At 41.5% G+C, this 27,537-nt stretch overlaps 1 protein-coding gene across 3 annotated transcripts in view; it reads left to right on the top strand.

The window, feature by feature from the left end:
- The window catches only part of FGD5 (FYVE, RhoGEF and PH domain containing 5), an 89,677-nt gene that overhangs the window by 21,583 nt on the left and 40,557 nt on the right, over nucleotides 1-27,537 (top strand). For all 3 annotated transcript variants that reach the window (XM_027905876.1, XM_027905877.1, XM_027905874.1), the window contains exons 3-5: nucleotides 13,409-13,538; nucleotides 19,479-19,537; nucleotides 19,648-19,678. In XM_027905876.1, the coding sequence (XP_027761677.1) occupies nucleotides 13,409-13,538; nucleotides 19,479-19,537; nucleotides 19,648-19,678 (220 nt within the window). The remainder of the gene's footprint in view (nucleotides 1-13,408; nucleotides 13,539-19,478; nucleotides 19,538-19,647; nucleotides 19,679-27,537) is intronic.

The raw sequence follows: 27,537 nt of genomic DNA, 5'->3' as shown, positions 1-27,537 counted from the left end.
TGTGTCCCCTCCCAACTTGTGTACCCCCAGCTTCCTCACTGAAGGGTGGCACAAGCAGCAGAAAAGGCCTTGACACTGTGCAAGCCCTGCTCAGCAATAACAAAAACATCTCAGTAATATCAACACTGTTTTCATCACAAATCCAAAACACCGCCACATACTGCCTACAATGAAGAAAGTTAACTCTACTCCAGCAAAAAACAGCACAAGCCATTCTACACATAGCAGGTAAAACACCTTTTTCTTCACTGCTTTAAGCTGTGACGGAATTTGACTTTCAGAGTATGTGTAAAATAAAGTGTCTCAGATGAAAAACTGGGTGAATGGAATGACAATTCAACCAAAGAGCTTTGAGGCATAAAAAAGAGCAGTACTATAGCACGATACTATTTTAAAAGATGTCTGAGAGCTTTTCACATAGATAAACATGGCAACACTTGAATCATGAAATCTCTGACAAGCCAGGGGCTTCAGAGAATGGGACCATGACAGAAAGCTGTGAAGGTTTGTTGGAAAGTCTTGGAGCCCACCTTACGTAAAGATTAAAAATTTACATTTCAGTGGTAAGTGAACAGATTGTTTAGAGCAGAGAACCTAACAGTGTACCTGCTGCAGAACATCATGCAACACCATGTGATATGGGGCCAGATAACATCTTTTCGGAGTGGTTAGAGCTACATCTTGGGAGTGGCCTCAAAAGGCCATAGTTTGTAAAGCAACCCCTATCTGCAGAAGGGTTGTAGAGCATATCAGTGATGTCCCCATGTCAGCCGTGCAGCCAAACCACTGTGAGTGTGTTACCACATCTCTTATTCTTCCCGTGTACATCAATTCCCAGCGGAGGGAGAGAATTAAGAGCCATGCTTTGATGCAGCAGGCAGCTCCAGAAAATCACAACATAAGATGATAACAGGGCATACCTGGATACTTTCAAGTCTATAAAGACAGTAGGCAGCTTCATTGCATTTTCCATGGCTTATATGAATCCTACCTTTCCTTGCACAAGTCTCCTTTCTGATCCACATACAATACACTGGTCTTCCTGTCCATGATGTCCTCTGAAAAGTAAACAGCACAAAGTGGTTTCAGAATACACTGCAGAGACCAGCAGGACTGCACACACCAGGACATGTTGGTGTGTGTATATCCACCATGTGCCTTGTGCAGCTCACATTAAAGCTCAGACTGCGGTGTTAAAATCAGCTGAGCTATTCCACTACTGCCTAGTCCCATCTTCCTCCTTGGGCCAAAGAGGCCACCTTGTCCTCTTCCTCAGCACTGTTCCTGTGGCTTGACTCCATTCAGATAGCTAAACAGGCAAAACCTAGTCACTTTTCTGGCGCTGAGCTAGCTTCAGGTTGAGGACCCAGGCCATGCACACTAGTCTTATTGGTCAAATGGTAATGGAGGCACAATCTGACTCTCCATACTACAGTTATACTGCCACTAATACATACATACAAAGAGAGCTTTGCCCCCTGTACAGTGAACCAATAGATGTGGAGCAAATCTTTTATCTGCCTGCACACAGAACACTTTATTACAGAGACAGAAGCATGATTAAGCCACAGAAAATTGCTTGATGAGGTCCAGCTCTTGTCTTTTGTATTCTTGCTCAGGCTGTCATAACTGGGCCATGGCTTCTGGCCACATCATTACACAAGCTCTGTGGACTAACAGTTCTGATTCCACTTCTCTCACTGGCTGTGCCCATGTTGCAGACTGAGCTGCATTTGCACGCTGCTGTGTTTGCTGAGCTCTGTTACAGCAGTGGAGTCAGTGAGGGTGCCACTTGAAGAATGACAGCAAGAATCACTGCTAGTTTAGCCTCTGTGGGAGGTTAAGCATGGTATCGTTTGGTCTGGGAGGGGGGTGGGTACAGAGAACGCTCTCAAGCTGTCTTGAGGAACTGGGGAGGCTGTATTTAAAATACCTCTGAGGCTTGTTCCTCTGCCCTTATTGCATGGGGGACTGCCTCATAACAGCGATCATTCTTCATCTCTTCTTGTTTCTTCACAGTTTATAAGGCATATTTTACTCCTCTTACTACTAGGTCAGGAAGCGTGCCACAGATGTCCACCTGCCTAGCTATTAAACTTGGTTGTACCCTTAATAAATGCAGCAGAGGAAAGTTCTAGGCCCCCAGTTAAAGAGATTTTCTGATATCTCTGAAGTCAGATGTCAAGCAAGCATCTAGATCAAAGTAGTAATTTTTTACCTTCTCACCTTACTCTAGCAATTTTGATGGACTAGGCTTTTTTGAGGCAAATGTAAAATATGTATCTCAGGGCTGGAATGTGAAAGGAATAGGCTGATAGGTTTACAGTGTTTTGTCCCAAAAATATAAGTATCACTTAGGGGCCATACCCAAATGAAAATTCTTCAGTTTAAAATTAGCACCTGAACTTCATCCTTTAAATCCACCTCATTATGGCTCTTTTCCCATGCAATTTACTTTTGGGGTCCATAAAGTTTGCTTTTTCAATCCATTAATAATTCAGAACCTTAATACTCATTAAGACTCAAAAAACCTGACAGTCCAACCAAATTATTGTTTTGATTTATCATGAGTTGATGTCAGTTCTGTACACATTGAATGTGTCCAATCCTGTGTTGGATCTACTGGTTTGTCCTTTCTGCAGAGCTGGTAGCCTGGGATGCAGTATGACACCTGCCCTGGACATCAGCCACTGATATTATACTTTAACTCCTCTCTACCTTCAGTACCATTCTCAGCTTGAGGCACATGGCAAATGACGGGTTTATGCTGAGGTAGTGCAAGGTTGATTCTTTACTTGCGTGGCGGAAATATATAAAGCACTGTGAGTTCTCCTTGCCAGTTGCTTCCAAAGGCACTCACATTGCACACTTGGGCACTCTTGCACTGCTGGATCTAAAAGATGGATGTTGTTACTTCATTGAAAGGGATATCTTAAAGCCATACAATTACAAGTGTCATTTCCACTTTGGAAATGGCAATTACAAATCAAGGGTGTTCTGCTGTCCCTAATACCACTTTTACAATCCCATGTTCTGCCCTTATTCCACTATGTGTCTAACCAACTGTTGTTCTACTTATGCATGAATGAAATTGAAATCAGTAACAGTTTGAGATAATTCTCTTATTCAAACTCATTATCATGTAAAGTGTTTGTATAACTTCACTTCTGAGGCACTACTTGCAAGAAATTTGTATTTTGTCTGAGAATCATATCATATTCAGAAGATTTGTGAAGTATTAGTGCTGTGTTATTGCATTATTGCTACTTCTATTTCAGAATAAAATATTCTTTTTTTGACAAGAAAGAAAACAAAAACTGAAAACTGTCATTACCTGCTTTGGAAATATCATTTTCCCTGTTATCTAAAAGTCTTTAAGAATACTAATTTTAAGTCTTATCCCAACACAACTCTAAACAGCTTACCACAAAACCAACCCCTCTGTCTTCCACCAATTCTGATGTCTTTTGGAATCAGGTGACAAGAATTCGGATTTCTGTTAATAACTAGATCACTAAAAATTTTGGCTGCAGCAGATTACAATTGATTCAAATTCAGTTTTGTGTTTGTGTTTCATGGACATCAATTTCCAAGCTGGCATCCTCCTTAGACTTTTCACTACTGTTATCACTTAAGATTATGTTAAACTGGATATTCCTAAAGGATTATAATGAATTTGATCTATTTGCTGCTATAATGATCACATTTGCCTAACTGACACCTAATCACACCTCATCCAGGCTAGATTCCAGGATCAGTAGTGTAGTTCCAGCTGTATTCTCAGTTTCAGGACTATATATGCTAAAGTACAGAGCAGCTACTGTATTTTACAAACCTAGAGACACTAAGGAACAAGACTTGTAAAGATATTCGAGTTCTGTGTAGCTCAGTGTGGTCAGTAACCTCCCTGTGCAGCCATGAAACACATCTGGACCAGATTCTTACCTATTTAAAACTTTTTATTATGCTTGTAAGACAGCAGAACCATCCACCGACACTGAGCATCTCCAGGAGTGTCCCCTGTGTAAGACGAACATGCCTTTGTTCTGCCTGGCTCCATTTGCAGAACTCCTATACAAGGATATGCAGAGACCTTTTTTTGATTTTTGTCTGTCTACAATGTTTTTATAAATTCTAATTCTTTAGGTAAGTAGCACTGCCTAAATCTTTCATTGCTCCTGTTCTCCATTGTGTGCCTTCATGCAGAAATCACCAGCTTGGCTGCCTGAAAGCCACTGAGAACCTGTAACTCAAGATCCCCTACCCCCAGCAGAAAACAGCAACACTAGCAAACATGACTGTTAAATGGATCCAGGTAGATTTCTGTATCGCCTGTTGGGCTACAAGAATGAAAACACTGCCTTACATGATCCTGCAGGTACCGATACCTCTTTGACTTAAGGACTGGGCCATAATAGTGAAATTCCTTTCACTTTGCAGTCTGCAGGAAGAACAGAAGTAAAACTGTGCCTCAAGGGAAATGGACAAAGCAGTTCTGGTTTAGGCCGTGGTAGGTATCCATAGTTTCCAAAGCCTTTGGTCTCACGTGACATTGTTCTGGGATTACCCACTTCACACAATTGACTGCCAAAGCACAAAGTCAAGAAACATGCCAAAGATTATAACAAAGAATTTGTAGTAGAGCAGAGGTTTCAGCTTTACTTCCCAGACAGTGGTCTCCCCACAGAGGTGTACTTCTTATACTTTAAGATGACCATCAGGTGACCAGCTGAAGGTCCCTTCTTACTTATGTCTTTTCCTTCTCTTTAATGCAGTTCTGGGTGGTTGGCTTATTCTGTCATTGATTTATAGAGAGGAATAAGTTTTACAGAGGGTTCAGAGTGAAATCAGAGGGTCTTATTCTGCTCAAAGATCACAAGTATAAAGTGACTCCACTGAAGTCAGGGTGAATCCTCCCCCCCAGTTTTACAACACTGTATCCAAATTCAGACTATCACTAAAATAAGTCATTTTATAGAGGAGAATAGGGCAGAAGTGCCAAGGGGTTTCATTTCATTGTCAGAGGCCACTTGTGCTGTGGCTAGGGGTTGCTCAGCAAATCATTTGAAACCCATCCTGATAATTGGTGGATGTTTTCTTTGTTATCTTCTGTCCCTTGACAGATGTGCAGAATGGAGTTTCAACATAATTCAGATGTATGGTCTGCACGGTCTGGGAAGGAAGAAGAGTTTTGCAGCACAAAACATAGACTTTTGTCACTGCCAAGCACTCAGCATTTTGCCCTTCTCCTTTGCATTGCAAGGATTCAACATAGCAAAAGGTTATCAGAGATGGGGAACAATAGAGGGATGGAGATCAGTAGGGCTGTAATTTATCAAACAAAAGAACAACCTTAAGGAAAACTTCTGCTAGGGTTGTTGGATAGAAAAGTTCTGGGGTGCCTGTGAAACTGATGATTTAATGAAAATAAAAGCTCTGTGGTGGCTGATATGACATGTAAATAATATGTTTGAAGGAGTCTATAAAGGGTAGAGCTGCCTTTAATAACCTATTATGTATTATCAGCTGCCCCATTGTACCTTCTGGCACGGTGGGGCTCTGGGTGCGGTGCAGCCGAGCGTCAGCCCTCACTAGTTCATTGCCAGGTCATCACTGGGGAGGAAGCGTTCCCTGTTTACAAGAAATGCAAGACAAGGGCCAGAGTGCCAGGCTGAGCACAAGCTGAGGCCACCACAGCTCCCCATCTCTCCCTCGGGCCTGGGAGAGAGCAGGGAGAGGGTGTGCATGGAGCAGAAAGGGGGTATGGCACTTTTTCAAGGCCCAAGAGCTCTGTTTTGTTTTCATGCAGGTCCAGCTTTTACTGGTACTTTGTTTTCCTGAGTGGTTTAAAGCCACAGGATTAGGGAGGTAATGGTGCTCCAGGTGGCGGTGCACCCCAGGGTACATGTTGCTGAGCCTGAAGTGTGGAGTGGCTGTGCAGGTTTATGCAGATGCCTCAAAGCAAGAGCAGCCAATCCAGCCTAGCACATCCGGCACATAGCTAGTGAAACCTCAATCTCAAGCTTTCTCTTATCCCTTCTTTATTCATAGTGACACAGGCTGGGCCTGAGAACATTCCCTGAGATGGAGCCCCAACACGTTTATGCTCCTCACTGTCAGTATTCCCTTACAAAACTAGCCTGCACCAGTGCCATTGTTCTCTAAACACCTCCAGGAGCAGTGATTGAAGGTGGGAGAGTTTTGACCCTAATGTTGTCTGGAATAGAGCAAAAGCCTTATGCACCTGAGCAAAAAACCCTCTTCTCCTCTCCTATATTCTGCACCACAACAATTCAAGGAAGAGCAAAACTCAAATTAAAATGCTTGTGGCGTGAGGAAGAGATCCTTTCTGGCCTTGGCAGGCAAACAAGTTTATGCCTCAGAGCGTGAAATGTGATTATTCCTGTGTTACCTTGCCTTGACAGGCTGTGTATGTTATGAGGAGACATCATGTCTTTCCTGCCGTTTTTAGACTTCAGATATAATACTTGCCTTGATGATCTGCCATAATGGGGAACTGACTGGCGAAACATATGCTGCACTAATAGGCATTTCCTTTTATTGGCTCTAAATACATTTGGACTTGAATTTCCTTTAGTAATGAGCCTTCCTTTTGCAGAATGAATTAAAATAATAATTTACAAATGGATACAAGAAAATAAATCATCAATTTTAATAGAACAGGGTTATTCAGCACCCCGTTACCTCCCCCAATTACTATCACTGCATTGAGTTCATATGATTTTAATTTTTTGCAATAAGGATGCCACTGTCTGAGAAAGACAGGCTTTGAGTTAGTAACTGCTGAGCATGGGACTTGAAATAAAGCCAGGGATAGGGATACTGCATGTAGGAAAAAAGCTGGATTCAATCCTCTTGGTCCAACAATAGAGGGTTGGGGTTTTGGGGGTATTGATTACTTTTTCCCTCCCAATGGATGGAGGGGATTTTATATATGTGGGCTTTGCATAACCCAGCTGTGTCCAGGCAAGATTCTGGTCTTGCATCCCATACATTATAAGCAGTTATGAGCTAAGATCCCTGTAACAGGGGAGTTAAAATGGGTACAGGCTGAGATCTGTGGATGGGAAGGTTATGGCAGCAATTTAGTTGTCATTTGTAAATTGAGCATATCTGATTCTGAGCAGATGTGTCAAGCTCATTACCACTCAGTTGGCTTCAGGGAAGTTATAATTGTAGAGGATGTACTCCACAGAGAAAGAATAACTGTTTGTACCTTCTTAGGTAGTTCCTGAAAACGTGCTTTGCCGATTCACGTCAAATAATTGCTAATGCAATCACCAATAAACACAGAAAAATATTTGGTCAAAACTGTCATTCATTTCAGAGCTTTGGTGGATCTAGTCTAACAGAATTCAATACCACAGCCATTCTCTTTTTAGCAAAGAATTGAGAGAATTGTCTTTTAGCAATCTAGAACCATGGTTTCGCTAATAAATGGAGGAAACATCCTAGACAAAAAGACATTCTGTCCCCCACAAAAGGCAGAGCAGAAGTCAGCACTTACCTCAGAAATCCAGAGAGTTCACTTACTTCCTATTCCACTATGTGGAAATAGTGCATATGGCAAGCCATGTATTGATAATTACTGACAAATGCAGCTTTTAATACAGTGGTCCCACTGTAGGAATGGGACCAAGGATGTGATTTCTAGCTTCTTCAACTGCTACTTTTGTCTTGTGGTGACATTTTTGGCCAAATACTGCCTTGATTTTTACTTGCAGGCACTTTTGAACCCGTAAGAAATTTTCAGAAAATAAATCAAGGGGCTCTTTGGCCTTCAAGTATATTGGTAGTAATTAATTTGCATCATCTAATTTGCAGTTTGCAACAGATGCAAAGAAAAGAACTGTTCTCTCTCTGTCATGGCACTGACTGGGGATACAGAGTGAAAGATCACAGAGAGGCAGCAGGGAAGTAATCCAGGTAATCCAGGTGTCTGAATGCTGAACAGATACCTGTTAACTGAATGCTGACACAGTGGTTAAAACCTCAGCACACCCTGGACAATGTTTCTGGAACTCATTAAGCAAGGTATCCTTTGCTGACCTCTCGAGTTTTATTAGCTGGGACCATCCTGTATGCTGTATATACCTTATGGATACAAATTATGGGTTCCTTTCAAATATGAACACAGCAGAGGTTCTGTAAGTGCTGCATTTGTTTCCACCCTTCTTTAGACTGAAAGTACATTGAAATTTACCTCCAAAAGAAACCAATTTACTCCAAGGAAACTAATTCAGGCTGACTGATGATGGTGAATAATGATAAGCCACCTAGTCTCCTTCTCTAAAAACTGTATTTTGGAATACTGAAATCCAATTTTAGAAGTCCCCTGTCCCTGGACAGACACACAGGAATGATGGAGGTGCTCAGGAGCTGGGATGGGGTAATCTGAATGTCCTCACTGGCCACACAAGACTTGCTTTGATCTGGAAAGTGTTTGGTCACGGGAGTCTCACACTTGCCTTCTTCCTCCCATATATATCATTAATAGGGAGGGAATCTCCCCCTCTGCTCTGTCCTCCTGAGACTCCACCTGGAGTATACAGGTCTGTCTGCAGAGTTCTCAGCACAAGAAAGACAAGGACCTGTTAGAGTGGCTCCAGAAGAGCCCACAAAGATGCTCAGAGGGCTGAAGCAACTCTGCTATAGAGACAGGTTGGGAGAGCTGGGTTTGTTCAGCCTGCAGAAGAGGAAGCTCTGGGAGGACCTCATCGCAGCCTTCCAGTACTTAAAGGGGGCTTATAAAAAGGAGGGAGGGTGACTTTTTACACGGGCAGATAATGATAAGACAAGGGGGAATGGTTTTTAACTAAAAGAGGGGAGATTTAGATTATACATTAGGAAGAAATTCTTTACCTAGAGGGTAGTGAGGCCCTGGCACAGGGTGCCCAGAGAAGCTGTGACTGCCCCATCCCTGGAAGTGTTCAAGGTCAGGTTGGATGGCGCTTGGAGCAACTTGGTGTGGTGGAAGGTGACCCTGTCCATGGCAGGGGGTGGAACTAGATCACCTTTAAGGTCCCTTCCAACCCACACCATTCTATAATTCTGTTCTGTGATTCTGTGTTATGAACTGTGGCACTAAAACTGCATGACATCTGAACCCTGCACTAATGCTTGCTTCTTCAGGGAGATGCTGAAGTGCTTTTGATTAGCATGTTTCCGGCATATTTCCGCTGTCTGCTGCAGATTCATTGCAAGTCAGAAATATGCTGTACATCTGTCCCAACGCATGTGATAATACCTTGTAGGCACTGTGATGAATCTACTGCAGTAGCATTTGAAGGGACATGGCCTGCACATTTTTACAGCCTAACCAGCTGCACTTCAGATGTATAAGGAGCCACTTGGTGCACAGGATAAATACTCCACAGGTACCAATAAGCATAGCTGACTGGTCTAGGGATACACTGATATAAATACCTTACAAAAAAGAGCGCTTCCCTTCTCCCCTCATGATCATAGACCATGAAGCAGAAGGCAAGTGAGATTTATGAGCCTTTATTTAGGATGCATCACTTGATTCATTGAAAGCAAACTGCAGGCAATCTGATCCTTACAGAGGACTTAAATCACCCAATGGAAGTCACAGGCCTTAAGCTGAGATTTTCACCAACTCAGACTTTTTTCTTGTTGTTGTTTTCAGGCAGTTGGTGACTCTAAAGGAGGAAACAGGACATCACTTCTGTGTGTGGCCAAGAGATGAGTGTACAGCCAAGATGCAAACAAAAATACATGGTCTTCATAGGCCTTTATTATAGTAACTTTGGCTATGTATTTTTGCCACTGTTATATCACCTACTTAAATTCTTACCTTTCATTAATGTTGACTGAATAACTTCTAAAAATTTTAAAGTATTAATGTGATCATTGCTGAGGAGTGGGATAGGATTTCCAAGGTCATTTGAAGGCTAGGTGTGAAATTAAAATAAGGGTATGTGTCTCCTTTAGAATTGCACATTCAAGGTAGAGAAAAAAAAGTATTTTTCCATCTGTGAATCATGTTCTGTGAGCTCTCATACCTGTTGTGTATCTCCACAGTGCTCTCTCACTTCACATGAACATATCATCTGTGCTCAAATTTGTCCCAGCTTGTGCTCTTCAGGTATCATATGTAGTAGAGACTTGTGTCTGGACTTTATTTACAAAGTGCTAGTCCAAGGATCAGTTCAGCTTCCCTCTCCTTTATGGCTTCACCTTCCCCTCAGTCACTGAGGTCACTTGAGGTGAGATGTAAACAAACAGAGATAAGCAGAGAGTCTGTAGACTCTGGAACACTTTTTCAGATGTACCAGTACATGTTCAGAGGTAAAGGCATACAGGTAACTAGTAGGGTGCATTTCTACAGCTTCTCCCTGCTCTGTACCTATTAGCAGCTCTGGTAATTATAATGCAACTGGTGCTAACTGGAAGACTTTTGCTGCACTGCATCCTCCTGCATTTATTCAATTAAATGTCAGACTGTCCCAGAAGGCCCATTGCTTCCTTTCTTGTGCTGGCCAACTCTTGGAATGATCACAGACAATTGCTGGAGGAGCAGCAGATAATGTGCCTGGAGTCTGTTCTCTTCCAGCCAAATTATTGCTACAAGGAAGAGAATTAGTTGGGGATTACTGTGTCTATTCAGATACTGCAACCTCCGGGACTATTTCCCCCCTTATTCTTCACACCCACACTTTTATTTGCGTCTTCCATTGCATTAAAGTTTATTGCTTACAGTAAGCTTATTTAGCAGTGCTTTTAATGAGCTAAAGAAAAGTATCATTTAGCAGTCGCTGAAGACAGTTCAAGTCTTCAGAAGCTAGAAGTTTTAGGAAACCACAGAAGCATAGATATGTATGGTGGATGAAGATGTGTAAGTTCAATGGAGTAAAACACATGCTGGGAGCCCCTGGTGGTCTAGAGGGTAAAGGCGCTGCGCTGTCACAGCAGAGACCCGGGTTCGATTCCCGGTCAGGACACTCCCCGGGCAGATGGAGCTCGTTAGCGCTGTAAGGCAATCCATCTACGTCCTGAGGACCTCGCTGCCACCGTCCAAGCTCGCTTGGCCCCGGCAGATGAACCTCAGGATTAAAGGGTGGGCTCAGTTCCGCGCACACTGTGTCTCACCTAAAAAATCCAATGCGCAGGCTGGAAGGTGGAAAGACCTTCCCCGGTTCTTCGTTCGCGAAGACTGGCCATTAAAACACATGCTGAGTATTGGGAAAGGTGTACTGCCCAGGAGCTCTGTGACAATCTAGAACAGTCTCAGAAGTAAACACCAGAGTGCTGCTGGAGTGGTCAGAGAAGAGGGAAATGGAGATAGTGGTACAAATATGCTTGTGCCTATCCCACATGCAAATGAGATCCATAACATTTTGAGACTTCCCTTTAAACACAAGCCGTGCCACTGGCTGCAGGTCTACTGTAATTGAAGGCCCTGTAACAGTTCAGCAGTATTGCTGAACTGCTGAATTATTGTTGAATAAGTTCTGCTACTGCATGAGCCTTTAATAATACCATTCATAATGATTACAGGACTAATATACTGAGGCATTCTTCCCAAATTGTAATGTGTTTTTACATTAACATAATGCAGTCATTTATCAGAGAGAAAAGGAGGGAGGACCTTAATTTCATGTCTGCTGGGTCAAACAGTTACAAATTGCAGGACTGTGTGAGTAAGGACTGAGACTGGCTCAACTATTAATTAGGCCCCTGAACTGTTCCTGTATTTGCCTTGCTCTTGCAAGTGAACTTGTGCTGAGGCCCCTTTGCTGTTGAAGCTAGGTAGGTTTTCAGAAGTGTGGTGATGACACTCACATTGAAAAACTGCAGACACTAATAATAAACAAGAGGAACAGTGCTGCTGCTTGGCGCTTCGCCCAGGCATGAGAAGTGCACTGGACAACCTGTGAGAACTCCTGGAGTCCGTGCATAAGGGAAAAGCTGGAGGTGTAACAGAAAGGCTGACAGCTACACCTGCATGGGAGACACACAGCCCTGTTTGCAGCTTAGAAATGAGGAAATAAGAGTCTGGTCAGGGGCCTTGGGAATCTCTTTCTTCATTGTCCTCCCACTTACATCAACCCCTCTTTGCCCAGCCTCCTGTCACTCTAGTATTGCCTTTGAAGTTTTGGGTTTGTTCACATCTGGGAACCCCAAGTAGGAGATCAAAGGAAAATAAAGAGGTGAGGCAGAGCTGTGAAAGGAAGTTAATGTTTCAGAGGAAATAAGAAGTAAAGAAATCATACACTCTGAGTAACCCAGGCCCACATTACAGACCAACCTGGTTGGCCAACGTGTCTACTGGAAAACACAGAGATATCACACTTTGTTTCTCAAGACTCACCCTGTTGGTGGAATGCTGGAACCTTGCCCTGGAAATGTAAAAGGCTTGGGGCCACTGTGGTGTATAAGCTGTATATAAACTCCCAGAATGACACTGTGGCCAAAAATACTAGTATGGTCCTTGAAGGTAAAACCTCAGTAAAGTCAAGTAGAAATAGATGGATGTTACAGTTGGTATACTTGGTATAGCAGTCTTGGTATATGTCTTTTGTCAGTGCTGAAATAATGAGTTTTGTGTTGCAGTACCAAGAACATGACTAAAACTGGCTGGTAGTAAAAACTGATGCTAAAATGGTTAGTAAATTGAATAATGCTAATGGATAATTAGACGAAACTCAGAGATTTTAGAATGATTAAATGATAGGAGGCATGACATCATAAGACACCAAGATGTTCACCTATTTCATATAGAAGTCAAAATGAAGGGACAACCTGAATACAGCCTGTAAGTACACAGTAACAAAATTTGGAAGACTGCTGCCAGTTTAGCAGACAAAGGTTTAACAAGATCCAGTAACTGGAGTTTGGAGCTAGACATTTTCAGATCGGCAATAAATAACACCTTTCTAAGGCAAAGAGCAGGCACCAATTGGATTACCTAGCTCTAGTCATGCTTTGTGGAGGTTTTGAAATCATGGGCAATTTTAACTGATTTTTTTTTTTTTTCTAAAAGAAAATGCTGTGAAGCCACTGGCCTGTATTGCATACCAGATCCAGTACTCCTGCTGTTCACCTTTCTCTAGGTTTCTGGAGCTGAATTCAGGTTTCCTGGAAACAAGGATTCTAGGATCTGAGTATCTTCTAGTTTGATTGATGCCATTGGTATTACAATTATACCTTTCTCATCACTCTGTTTTCCCAGAAACCCCATTGTTACAGTATCTAACTTCCATTTTTAATAAGCACTGAGATGTTAGCGTGATTTTACTGCATCCATTTTGAGGGGTTGACTAGGGAGGAACAAAGCAGTTCTGGTTGCAACTGAGTATGAACTTTTTACTCCAAACTGAGGGAATAAAATCACTGAGCTAGTCTGTTCTTATTCTCTCTGCAGTGCCTACACTGAGCCCTACAAGGTGTGCCCAGTCTCCATGATACCAATGGAAGTTGTCACATCAGATGAGGAGCAGAGAAGTTCAGAAGATGAGGAGATCAGCCCTGGCGATCCCAGCCTCATCAACAAGGTAAAAGACCCGAAAATGGGGAATTCATGAAACCTGGAGAGGGAAAGCAATTAGCAGAAGCATCTGGATTCTCAACTCTCTCTGTTCTTTGCCTAGTGATCATTTAGGAATGTATGAGCCATCAGTCCCTTACTCCCCCAGTGTGTTAGCAGCAATTTGCCCCTACAGCATGTGGCAAGGGCAAAGAATGTAGTCCAAATACAGACAGTGGAGGCAGAATAAACAGCAAGAAAGTCCTGACTTCAGTGTCAGGAAAAATGTCTCACTCCAAAGGATTTAGCTGCAATCTTGAAAATTTAAAACTACACTGTCCTGTCCTACCAGGACACCAGTTCTTCAGAAACAGAAAATAGAAACTGAAAGCAGAATGACATTGAAAGGTAACTGAAGTTGCTGTTGCTTTAATCTTGGAGGGGAAATAGGATCCTTTGATTTCCCCGCATGCCATACCTCAGTTATGTCTAGCCTGCCTCTGGTACCAGTGGAGAAGACTGTGGTTTGATCTTCTTGATGACATGAAACAAGTGAAGCAGTCACAACTAATCTTTTTTACTCTGCCATTCATGAGGTTTTATTTGCTGGTTGGTTGTTGTTGTTTTCACACTGTTTTGGCCCCTCTATTGGTCCTTGTCAGAGCATTCAGTGTCAGATTTCCTCTTTGCTCCACCAGAGGCCTTCTTGTCTCGGAAGTGGACTTTAGCCTTCTTGTGTTGGTTACCAAGGAAGGCCTGGACTCAAACCCGCTACAATTATCAACTTTATTTTAAAGAGCAAACAGAGGGGTTTTCATCTCTGTTACAGGAATTTTTATTATTGAAAACCTATTTAGAATGGGGCAGGTATAAAAATGTAAAACAGGAGGTGGGTTTTGAATTTTTACCTTTATTCCACTGGGAGTACCTCAGACCCTGAGAAGTTGAGCATTTGTCATCAGAAGTCACATGGTGGTTCTTATTCTTCTGTATAACAGTGAAAATACATTATTTCTGGTTAAAAAAGCTCTTTGTTTCCTTCTCTTCACTCTGCTGGCATATAATAACTCAGAGACAGGGAATGCTGTAAGTTTTCTCAACCTTTGAGATTCTACTGGATTATATTACAAAGAGCGATGCTCTTCACTTACACTACTGGTGGAGATTCACTCCTTTTTCTTCTGCTAATCTGTTTTAGAGGAGGGTCTTGGACCACCTCTTATTCATGTGTCTTTTATATATGTTCATTTAATTAAATCCTTACCAGTTTATCAGAAGGTTTTTCTCTACTGGGCTCTCAAGGTTGTATGACGGCATCTGAGCTGCCTACAGAAAATAATATTGGAATTAGAGATTACAGTTAGGAACAGAAAACTCATGCCAAGGAAAATAAGGACTTTCTGTTAATCTCCTACTTCTGAACCTTCACTCACTAGACAAATGCTCAAGGTCCAGGATGCAGAACCCCAGATTTTTCTTATCGTCACTGAGCTAGATTCAAACCTGAACTTCATGATTGCTTTTTACTGTGGAAAAAAAAGAAAAGATAAATCCATCTGGGATCCACTCAGCTAATAAGCATTAAAGGAATTATAGGGTAAATGAGCTTAATAGTTAAGATCCGACTAGACACCAACTTTAAATAGTTTCCTTTGGCAGAACTTAGTTTTTGTTGCAGTCTCGGAATTTCCAGTTTTAAAAAGAAGATCAGAAATAGAGATAATATAGTCTTGGAAGTGTACTTTTGAGAAGCACAGCTCCATGGTTTGAAATGGACTAAACATATGCTGGTAGGTTTCACCTATTGCTAGTTATGATCTGAGTTTATAAATTGACTCGGTAGTTTGAGGAAGATGCTGCCATATACTGGATCATCAGCTATCCCTCCACAGCTTGTGCCTCTCACTTTAGTGTCAGAATGTTCAGGCAAAAGTCTTCAGATAGTTCCTTTCTTGTAGGTACTTTTTAGGACTGGATCTTCTGTGCAGTTGATACCTTTTGTCACTAACCTTATACAACTTCCAGTTATTATAAAACTGTAAGGATTCCCGAGACAATTCTTATACCACACCTAACCCTTGACTGGCTGAAGATAAGGAGCCAGCAGGGAGAAAGGGAGAAGTGATTTTTATGCTGCATCCAGACAAGAGAAAAAACCATCTTATGCAGATTAGTAATCAAACATGCAGGCAAGGCAGAAAGTTAGGTGCTAGCCTTTCAGTTCACTGTGGGAACCTTTAAAGGGAAGCCTTTAAAGGAATTCACTGATATGATAGTATCAGGAATGCATTTCCCTTCCTACTACATTACTACAACTACTACTACATTAACAGCTCTATTTAGGGAAGTAGGTTAGGTATGGGGAAGGGCAAACACCTGTGGGACAAACGACAGCAGAGATGCAGCAGAGGCCTTAGGGTAATGTGAACATTTTCTGAAGAAATACAGAGAGATGAAGCACAGGTTTTGGAATCAGTGGGGATGGGTAAGGCACAGGAACCCACTTGCTAATTTAAGAACTCAGTTTTCCAGCATCTTGCAGAGAGAGATACTTACAGTCCTGTAATGACACTTCAAAGCATAATGTCTTGGATTGGGCTTCAAGAGCTATTTCCATCATGCTGCTTCATCCAGATTGGGTCACACGAAATACTAAAGATGTATGATATCTGCTGATCAAACAAAGCAATAGGCTTAAAAATAACCCCAGTAGTCAATGGAGGGCATTTAGACTGCGATCAACGGCACAGTTTGCCCCACAGCAAAAGGAGGCCAAGTCTCCCTTTACAGGTGCCTTTGGAAGGAGAAAGCAGTGGCTGGGTAAACACAGTGCTGGGAATATTGAAGCAACAACAGCTATTTTAAGAACTCTGTTATGGTTAGGAAAGATATACAGCAAACTCTACGTTAAGCCACTAGGCAAAGGAACAATTAAGAATGCTCTTTTAAATTTATCTGTAAACACAAAAGGGGGAAGTTTTATCTGAAGAACTGAAGGGAATCTCAGTAAAATAATACAAAAAGAATGTGATTAATATGTGTGAATACCTGTAAGAATTATAGTCTTTAAAGCACTCAGGAAATATACAGATCCTAGAACAAGTAATAAAGCTATAGAAGGAACATAAAGACATTTCTTTCATCCAGAACACAGATCTATCTACCATTTAACTGTATGAGAAATCTAAAAGTGAACAAATCTGTATGAAAATACTGTTGAGTATAGTCTAAACCCAGCAATATGTTACAAGGAACTGTATAAAACCAGCATAGGAGGGATGTGATCTTACCCTGGTGGCAATATGTGAAAGTCTGTAATGAGGTGAATAGCATGTAACCACAGAGCAAAATGGTATAAAAGGAATTCAGATCAGACATGGCTGGATTTTATGCCAGTGAAACCCCAAAGCTTTCTGGCTAGTCATTTAGGACTTTTGGTTTAATATATCTAATCCAACCAAGACTGTTGGTGTGCTGGAGAAATGAAGGGGAACTTCATATATATAGGGAACAATCCCTGTATGCTGTTCTTGTGAAAAGGCAGCACTAGAGGTAAGATGCTCCGCTCTTGTCCCAGATATCATAATAAAAGGCAGTGGACAAAAAGAGCCAGCAACCCCATATGGCAAATGGAGGGGATCTGCACTGTACAGAAACAGGGAACACTAAGCTGAGCCTCAAAAGTCTCACAACAAGCAGGACAGCTACTGAATCAAAGCAACAGTATATAAAACTGCTTTTGCTGCTCCTTACCCATTTCCACCTGGTGGGCTTGGTTTCCAGACTCCATTAATCATTCTGTTTTGCAAACCTTTAACCTTCACATATTAAAATATGCACTCATGCTCACACACACACACACAAAACTGAAACATGCTGGAGCTGCGAATGGCAGATCTGTGTGCTTTGAAGAAGCACCTAATTCAGACGCCTTTCAAGGGGCAGTTCTTGATTTATACAATTACGCAGATTCCCCAGGAGAGCTGCAATTTGGCTCTTCAAGGACAGGGCCTGGGAGACAGATGTGGACTGCTTCTCCTTCCCTCTCACTGATTCACAGAGCCAGCCTGAGAAAGTAATTTGTTCTTGTAACGCCTCAGTTTACTATTGACACCGTGACATCACTGTTAACTGCTTCATAGTGCATGATAATTACAAAAGGGGCATTCTGAAGTTACTCAGCCCAGAGGCTGAAGCTTATAAATCTGCAATAAGCCTCTGATTGGGACCGTCGAGCTACAATACACCTACCCTGAGTAGTCTGTGAAATGACACCCCTGTACTGACGCACGGAGAAATGTAGTTTGTCCATGTCAGTATGGCAAGCCAGTGGCATGCACAAGGATGGAGCTGCTGATTCCATATCTTTAGTAGTTTCCCCACTTTTGAAATGCAAAGGGTTACTTCCTGAGTACACCAGAGAAGTACAGTACTAATGCTTCCAGGGTTTAGTGAATTGTTCTGTGATCTGCTTGTGCTGCTCTTAGGCCAAACAACCCCATTCCAGCCCCATGGAGGCAGATTCGCCCCCAGCCCCACAATTTTTTAAGCTGGATCAGGAGACCAGTCTGGTTCTGATCAAGGTCATGCAAACAACTGGGTCAGCACAACTAAGAGCTGGCACTGGGCCCAGAGGGCAGTGACTGGCACTGTCACCAAAGTGCCATCAGCTTCTATGATTAATATGTCTTAGCCAAGGACGAAATTCAGGGACCTCAGTGTCACATGGCCTGTCTAGGGCAAGTCAGAGAGTGCATCTAGGCATTGCTTGTCTTGTGTTATTTAATTGCTGTTTCCTAAACCAGGAAATAAACTCTGAGATTGACAACAGTATCTAGAGACAGACTTCTGAGAACGGGGGATAGAAGGAGTGCAGGTCCCTCAACCATCAAGTTTCTGAAACAAAGTCCAAGTGATTATTATAACACTGCCAAGCTGCCACCTTTTTAGAAATCTTTACTCTCTGCAGCCAGCATGTGACCAGTCCTGTGGTATGGCTCCTTCCCAGTTCCCTCTCCAGAAGCCGCCCTCCAGCCCCAGTGCATGCCTTTGCTTAGCAGATGGAGGCCGTGCAGCCATGTGGGGACCCTTGGCTTTCTGCTTCACTGAGTCTTCTTCCCAGCATACTTGGTCTGGCAAGCACTGTAACAAAGACTTAATGCTCCACTTCTGGACACTGAGGGCTGCTTTTTTTACTGCTACTAGACCACTGTTTTAGTTCCCTACTTCACCACTGCTAAAAAAATCAAACTTTTCCTAGAACATTTTTTTCAGTACATATTTCTATGCTTTGGTCATTGCTTACATAAGGATGAGTCATGAAGTATGAGTAAAATGCACTAATTAACCACTTGCACCTCAGAGCCATACACTTTGCTTCTTTCATAGTTACGTTTCTTCCAGGATGTCCACCAGTTAAGTAGATGCCACTGAGATTTCAGTGTTGTCTGGTACTGAACTATTTCTGGAGATATTTATGGCCATTTCATTTAGACATTTTGTTTAGCATGCAATAAAGCCCTTTGCCCCATTTGCTTCCGCAGTCCTCATGCGCAGCAGTCAGAACAGTTTGGATTATGACCATTTTGATAAAGAACTCCCTTTTCCACATGTTATGAGCCACAACAGCTGTGAAGCTAGTCTGTTTAAAGTTAAGCACTTTCTGCTTGTTTGACAAATTTTGGACCTGTAAAAATCAACAAAAATTTGTTCTCAATTTTCAATAACACAAAGTTGGTATCTGCGTTAGCAGCTATTGTATTGTACTATACTTATGAGTATTTGAATTGGGGAAATGGCTTGTCATGGAAAGAAGTCCAGGATGCCAGACACTGAACAACAAAGAATAAAAGAAAGTATGGGCACTGTTTTTACTGGTGAAATATGTCAGTTCAAAGTGCTCTCTAACACTGCTTTACTTCTTGGAATGAGACACCTCTTAATTGTCTCTGACTTTTCCTGTTGACAGAAAGAAGGCCAGTCCAGAGCTTACCTCATTGCCCAGGAGCTGATGTCTTCAGAAAAAGTGTGAGTTCATTGTTACAAACTATCTGTTGCTCTTCTAAAGTTGAAGCTAGGCAGTCCACCCTTCCATATTCATTTGATAGCAATTAATTAAAGTTTCTCTCTTTCCTCAGATATGTGGAGATGCTCCAGCTGTTAAATATGGTAAGTAAATAATTTTAATTACTGAAACCTAAATACCATTTTACTTAGCTGCAATTTAGAAGACATAAAAACACTGAAAGGATTGAGGAGAATTTAAAAAGGCTTACTGCGAACCATTGCAAAGGAATATGTCTGCCACTAATCTGCTCTTGCTGCAGATTATCAAATCTATAAATTTGTCATTCAGAGGGAAAAGCGTTGGCCAACAGTGCTTGCTCGGGCTCTCAGATTGGTGTAAGATGCAGAATAAGCCTAGTGAAGAGAAGGAGATGGTGATAAACAGGGGTGAACTCTCTCTCCTTAGAGCAAGACAGATGGAAGCAGAGCAATGAAGGATGGCAATTTGGTTTGAATTGATTCACTCTGCTTCCTTTTCAGTTTCTTTGGTTTTTTTTACCCCTGATAGTGCAGTATTGGTAATAGCCACTGTGGGCTGGATATCCACACTGTGACACAGGTAGTCACCACGTGGAAAATACAGACTCCCGTGTTAGAAACAAATAAGAGAACACACAGAAGTGTAAGGCTGGATAGAGAGCTCTGGCATGGCATAAACCCACTGGTTTATGGGTTTATCTGTTCTTTTTCATGTTCAATCTAGAAAGCCATAGTCACAGCATTGTTACATTTCACACCCCAGCTGCTGCTGGATCTGCATATTCACCCGTTGCCCAGTGTATTAATCCGAAAATCTAGAGAAACCATTACCAATTTTACAATGTGTAAGTCCCTTAGAGTGCAGGGGTAGTATTGACTAATGGAGGTTAGGCTTTTGCCATAGCGCCAAAAGGTACAATAAATTAAATACCCCTTTTCCCTCATTTTTCCATATTTAAATAGCATTAGGAATAGTCACATCAGCAAAAAATCATGCTTCACTGTACACTTGGTGTTGATACAAGTCCCACTGGCATATTTCAGAAGCAGCCATGAGTGAAAAGAGAGTCACCAAACTACTGTCAAGGTACAACACCCCACTCATGGCCAGTTAGGACCAAGGGCTTCCTTGACAACATTCCTCAGCTCAGGCAAACATTTCTCTGTTTCCCATCACCAGTGTTCTCAAGGAAATAGTTCTAAATGTTCATCTTCATGTCTCAAGTTTCATCTTCTCATGTAAACCCACTTATTGCTAAGAAAGGCAAGGAAATAAACCACATTCAGCTGCTTTCAGAAAGGAAGAAAAGGCTTTTCTTAACCCTGCAGCAGGAGCAGTTTCCCATCTCATGTCCAGGCTTGGCTGTAGCTGCTATTCATTCAGCATAACAGAATCTGTTTGGCCTTTCAGTGGCGACTTTAATAAACTGATTGATTGCCAAAATGATGACATTTCCATACACCCACTCTGCTATTGAACTGAAAGACTGGAAACACTGTGTTAGCTCACAAACTCCATATCAGTTGGTGTGGTAGTAGTGATAATAATCTAAAAGGTTAGCTGTTACTTGCCCTGCGCAAAGGTAATGCAGTTCTCTGGAGCAGCGAGTTAAGGACTCATTTTAGTCTGAGCAGATGGAACTGGCAGAGCCTTGTAGTCCAAGTCTGTGATCTCTTGGTACTTACAATTTAGTTTTCAGAAGTTGATTAGTCTTTGAATTTCCTTCAGGATTATTTAATTCTCAAACTTTGTCATTCTTTTCTCCTATTTTTCTTCCCCAGTAATGCAGGCTGCTCTTGACATTATTTCTTAGTGCTTGTTCTTAAACACAAATGCTGCAAGTGGCTTTCTGAGCATAAAGTTTCATGCATCACTGAGAGTCTGGTTCATTTACTTCTCTTCAGCTAGTCTATTTCAAATTAGTTTACAAGATGTGCACAAATCAAACTCAGGGTGACTCAGATTGCCTCACAATCCCAGTCTATATGGGATCAAGCATTTGCTTTATAGTGTACCATGTTCACTTTTATTTTGCCTTTGGCATTTGTACATAAAATCATCCTTTTTTTGTATGCATAAACTCCTTTGAGGTCATTATTACTTCCCTCCAAGGCATTTACTGAATTAAGGTACCTAAAGGACAGCCCTGCACTGAAAAAAACATCAGCCCCAACATTCAAAGAAAGTTGATCCTGTTTCCTGGTTTGCGTTTTCCTTATAACAGTGGACCACAATTCTTAGAAACACCAAAACTCAGATTTATGCTTCCTAAGTATTTGAAGACATGGATATGGATATGGATATGGATATGGATATGGATATGGATATGGATATGGATATGGATATGGATATGATATGAATAGATATGTGCTGGTTCTCTAGCCTTCAGAACAGTTTGGAATTCAACCCTGCACTGGGTATCCCAAGGCTTCTGACTGCAAAATAAATCTTAAGAAATAAAAAAGAACAAAATCATTATAGTGTTCAAGTCTCTAACTCAAAGGTACCTAAATGCAGATTATCATGAAGTCAGCCTCATTAATTCATGCCATGAATTAATCATGAAGCCTCATGATTAAACTCTAGTTTCAGAATTCTTGTGGGCAGGAAATTCTCAAGAACAAAAAATAACTACCTGTTATGTAGTTATGTGTCTTTGGACATGTTAGACAAAACAGAATTCCATCTTTCTAATTATTTACACTTCCAGTGAATGATTTGCTGAGTCTTTTTTATTACTGTAAATTTCTTGGATGATGTTCAAAGTTCTGCTGGACCAATCAAGTAATTACGTTCCTAATCAAATGTTTTAGTGAATGGAACGTGCTGGCTAAATGGAGAACTAACTGGCTGTTAGACCCTCTGAAGCTCTTATAAAGGCCTAAAGACACACTGTTACAAAGAATAGCCTGCCCTCACTTACAGTAGGCTGGGTTTTGTTCTCATTTATTTATTAACTGTTGTGTTTATCGGCAGTGGGAAACTAGCTATGTATTGGCCAAGGAGCTTCCACAGTAGGAATGTTGAGCCAAAATAGTTTTCAGATAATGTGTCTATCTCTTAAAAGGAGAGAGAAGCCACACTAGTACATCTGGCATCAGGACAATTCCCTGGTAACAAGCCCCACTGATAGAGTATTCTCGGTGCATACCATCCAGCTTGCTGGTTTTGAAATTCATTTGCAGTGGTTTGGATGAATGTATTTGGCTGCATGTGAATGTTTGCTGAGGTCAGGGGTCCTGACCTAGATTGTACCCTGCATGGCAGGATAAGAGACTAATTGTGGCTGCTGCGATAGCATTTTCTGCTGTTCATCTGGTGTTGTTTCTGCTGAGCTCAGTGGTGAGAAATTTCATAAGATCACTGTTCCATGCAGATCAGGGGTCATTCAGTCTGCTACAGGAGATGTGCCACTTTTTAATTCAGGGGTGCCACTTTCCCTTTCATCATTAGCAGAGAGGCTGATGGCTGTGATGCAGATACCTCCAAGCACCACCATGAGTCAGACTTGGCTCACAGAGCCTCATGTCTGCTTTCAACTTTAATGTGGAGACTCTTCTCCTTTGAACTCTTCAGCTTCTTCTCAGGTGTAATGCCTAGATGTCCCTTAGATTCTGCAATATGCAAGATCTGTTGAATCCACCTTCATTTTAAAAGTGAACATGGTTGTAAAAGCCTGCACCATTTTATGCAATTAGTATAGACTTCAGTTGCATAGTTTGGGCTGCAACAAGATTTCATGTTTTCCTCCCTGCCCCCCTCACAAAGTGTCAAATATGAATGACTTCCTGATATTATCAGTCCATTAAAATATCAGCTTGACTTGGGAAGCAGTTGCAATTCCAGATATACACGTGAAATGATTTTTGAATGCATGTATGTTGATGTATGTATTTATGTACTTTACTGAAAAGTATGAAAGTCTAGGTGCCAGGTGGGTGCTGTGGTGTGAGCAAGGTAAACATTCTGTGTGCAGACAGGATTTCTGCAGCTGAAGCGCCACTATGCCCAGGTGGGGACTGAGGCAGAAAAATGCCCATGGTTTTCCACTAATATTTCTGCTCTCTATACTCACTTCCTTTTTACTTTTTTTTTCAGTGTTGTTCGATAATGGAAACTCACAAATATATTCTTGAAAATTGTAGAAACATCCTAGGGGAAGTTATTCACCCATCAGACCTTTCTTGTTCTTTGATATAGACTAAAGGTATAAGCAGAGAGGTATAAGCTGATTCAGCCATGACAGCAATAGAGATCAGACCTTTGGTTCATAGAAATTTACAGAGTTTTTCTCTGGCAGGTGACTGCAAGAACAGCAGATTATTAACTTCTTCAAAGCATTGCATTGACTTCTTTTGAGTTAAGATTTCTGTCCCTCATTATCAACAACATCAAGATAATTCAGAATCTGGGAAGCAGCTGAGCTCTATTCTGCTTTCTGCATGACTGCAGGTAGAAGCTTTGTTCCTCCCAGTGAAACAATGCAATAAAGAGCAAGTAGAGACTTTGTTTCAGCACTCAAGATATGGAACATATTACTTAGACTGCAGGCATTCAGAGCTTTTCTAATCCATCCACAGTCTAGCAATCTGGTCCTTTTAGTATAATTTGCACTTTTTGTTCGCAGAAATACTATTTATTTCAGATATTTCTCTTGACCTATTAAAGAGTGGCTTTGCTCTACAGTCACCATCTTCTACTAGAAAGTCATGGTTTCTGCCTCAAATGCAGGCCTGATGTCAGGAACACAGTGCTGGGAGCCAGGGAGAAGGAACCTCGGTTCAACTGCTGGTCAAACCATAGGACTAAAAATTACTATTGGCAAAGCCCATCTTAATGGTGTACTTCTCCCTCCTTCTGTTCTCCTTCCGTTACGGTCAATATGCAAGAACTAGGATTTCCATTATGACTGGATTAGCATTGTCTACAGTGCTGCTTTAGAAGACAAACAAATAACAACAGCAAATCGAGGAGGTCTAGCAACTGATCAGCATTTCTTGGATGATTTTAAAAAGTTTTCTTTCAAATAGAGCTATTTGTTTAGCTATACCTTTAAGTCAGAATCCTGACTTTCTCTCCTCCAGCCTACTCATCTTTCTAATCTACAAAGTTGCTTTTGGCTTATTGTAGGTGGCAGAACCATCAGCTTTTTACAGTGAAGGTAGAGACTAATTTCGGTCCTATCATTTCCTGACTAACCTGACTGAACTGGTTACAGTATTCCCCCCCAGTTCCCCAGGGATTCATTCATCCCCATTCATTTATCCCCACTGGATGAACTGATCTAACTTGGCCTGCTCTGTAATATACGGGAAAACAAACATATATTCTGGATCCAGACTGAATTACTGCACTACAAATTATTTTCAAGTAGAAGTTGAAGAAAAGGAATACCAAACACAGCATATATATATATATATATATATACATACATACACACAACACAGGGGCAGTTTTCTTCTCCTGGGGAAAATACTTGCCTGAAGCAATGGTTTAAATGACGAGAGATTAGTTTTCCTTCCTTTCACTGGGGTTCTGAGAGGTTAAATGTTCTCAGGCTAATAAAGGCTAACTGGCAGCAGGACTGAAACACAGAAAAGATCCGAATATGTATGGGATGTATCCATCTTGCCAAATGGCTCTTGATATGCATACAGGATTGCCATAACTGATTTTTGCAGCTGGATTCCAAAGTACATTCACCTCTATTGCTGGAGAGATATAATACACAAGCTTACTGTTTCTGCATCTGCTCACAAAATCCTGGAAGCAAAACCCCAAACTAACTCACATTAACTACACCTTTTGCTTGTGTATTAGATCACAACACTTTGTGTAGATATTGAATCCTACAGAGAACTTTCTTGATAAGTGCTCTACCAAAAGTCTCTGCGCATTGATGACTTCTTTGAAAAAGTACCTGGAAATAACTACCTGCTACAAAAGTTTCATCCCAACTAAATTGAGGTACCTTTCTGTAGCCTTGAGCCAGGGCTAATTCCACCCCACCCCCTCCAAACTCTCCTGTAATCACTGTTTCCTCTTAGCATTGGCAGGCACTCCCAGCATCAATAAAGCATGTCATATCCCAGCACCCTACAGTGAGCCTCATCACCTCACAGAAGGCATCACATTCTCTTCCAAGAGCCAAGAATGTGACAGTTAGGCCATGCTCCACGTAAACCATAAGATCTTGTTGAAATTAACCCTTCTTGTCTCATACTCTTATAACAGGCTCCAGGTTACAGTTCCCATTTCCAACAGAGATTTCTTCAGAAGCATTCTTGGGGGGGAAAAATGTAACTTGTATGTGTTAGTGATGTGCACAAACGAGAGTAGAAAAAACCAAACCCAACAACTTTTGAAGCTGTGGGGTTTGATCCTCTTTGTTTCACTTTTGTAGGGTTTATTTCGGGGATGTTAAATTAAGGATATGGTCATTGGGTGGCTATAACATGCCCAACATGCAATGAAAAGTTTTATTTTTCAAAAATGTATTTTTATAGCAGAGTTGCCAACCTTTTATATCATCTGGCTGGCCTGGGTTATGCTTTCCCATGCACACACAAATACTGGTGCAGGTACAGGCATAAGACCAGAGTGAGATCTGTAGGCTCATCCTCCCTTGGACGAGATTAAGCTCTGTAGCTGTCACACCTGAACTGAACCACTACAGTTCGTGAAGCTGTTCTCAGAAAGTTTTGATCCAGCAGAGGATGGACTCAGTGTTTGGTACCTTCTGAGCTTAGACATGGGGCTTGGGTGGCAGACTTGGAGACCTTCAGTTGCCATGACTGATTACAGTCAGTGAGACTGCAAAAGCACTTTACAGTTGATTAATGGCCTTCCAAGCACTCAGCATTTTCAACAGTGACATAATTATTTTTTTTAATGGATGTTTATAGTGATTACTGTTATGCTGCAGGGTTTTTATTAATCATTAGGAAGCTGGCTATCTAGGCAACTGGAATTAAATAATTTGTCTGAGAATTCATTATAATTAAGGGGGCAGGCAATTAATGACTAATTAAATCCATTGAGATACTGTGGGAAAGGGGTGTTAATATTGTTGCTCAGCTGTGGTGGAAAATGGACAAATACAGTGTTTGATGTGTTCGATGTTAATTTGGAAAAGATGACAACTTTGTAACATAATAGGTTACTTAAGCACATCAGTAGTGAACTTACTAGAGCTATTCACTTGCCCATGCACAAAAAGCTGAAAGAAGCCTTTAGATTCTTTCCCTTTCCCTAGCCTGTGTTAATTATGACTGAGGACTTTGAAAGGTTGCAGATTCCTCTGAGTTACGAAAAGCATCCAGAAGACGGATTGACTTGCCTAGTTGATTGGTAAGTCTCTGGAGTGTGTGCTGGCTGAAACATGATGTTATGTAGGCTAACTCACACATCAGAAAAAATGGGAAATTTAATAGCACAATATTGGGATTATTTGTGGTACTGGAGCAGGACACATTGTGGAAATCAGACCCAGATAACTAGTAATACTCTCTCAGAAATTTTTACAATATTGTTTTACCTAGGATATAGAATTGTCACCATAATCTCCTTTTCTTGCCTAGTTCTAGTTTCTTGCTTTTCAGAAAACAAATGCTTCACCTGTCATTGTTGCTAAGTCTCATATAGTATGGGTGACTGTTCTTTTGGCTATTATCCATTAGATTGTCCAGTATTGTATCCCAGTTCATCGTGAGCAGTGTGTACATTGACAGTAACAGAAAAGCCAGGAATGAATCTGAGGAGACTTAGACCTGCTCTTGCCTACAGTCAGTTCCTGCTGGTGAGAGAGGAATTTTGAAGTTCAGGGAACAGGATTTGACTTTTTGGCAATAGGTTCCTTGATCACTAGATCCTGACAGAGGAAGATACTCAGCCTACCCCACCCTGGGTTCAGGGCTGGACAGAAACAGCTTGGCATCTTTCAATGAGCTGTGCAACCTTAGAGATTTCCTATTATCAAGCC

This window comes from Empidonax traillii, unplaced genomic scaffold (genome assembly GCF_003031625.1).
Source record: "Empidonax traillii isolate 1590-97213 ecotype Southwest subspecies unplaced genomic scaffold, ASM303162v1 scaffold1216:size234177, whole genome shotgun sequence".
Taxonomy (NCBI): domain Eukaryota; kingdom Metazoa; phylum Chordata; class Aves; order Passeriformes; family Tyrannidae; genus Empidonax; species Empidonax traillii.
The sequence above is the reverse complement of the archived record's forward strand: the minus strand, read 5'-3'. Positions and strand labels throughout refer to the sequence as shown.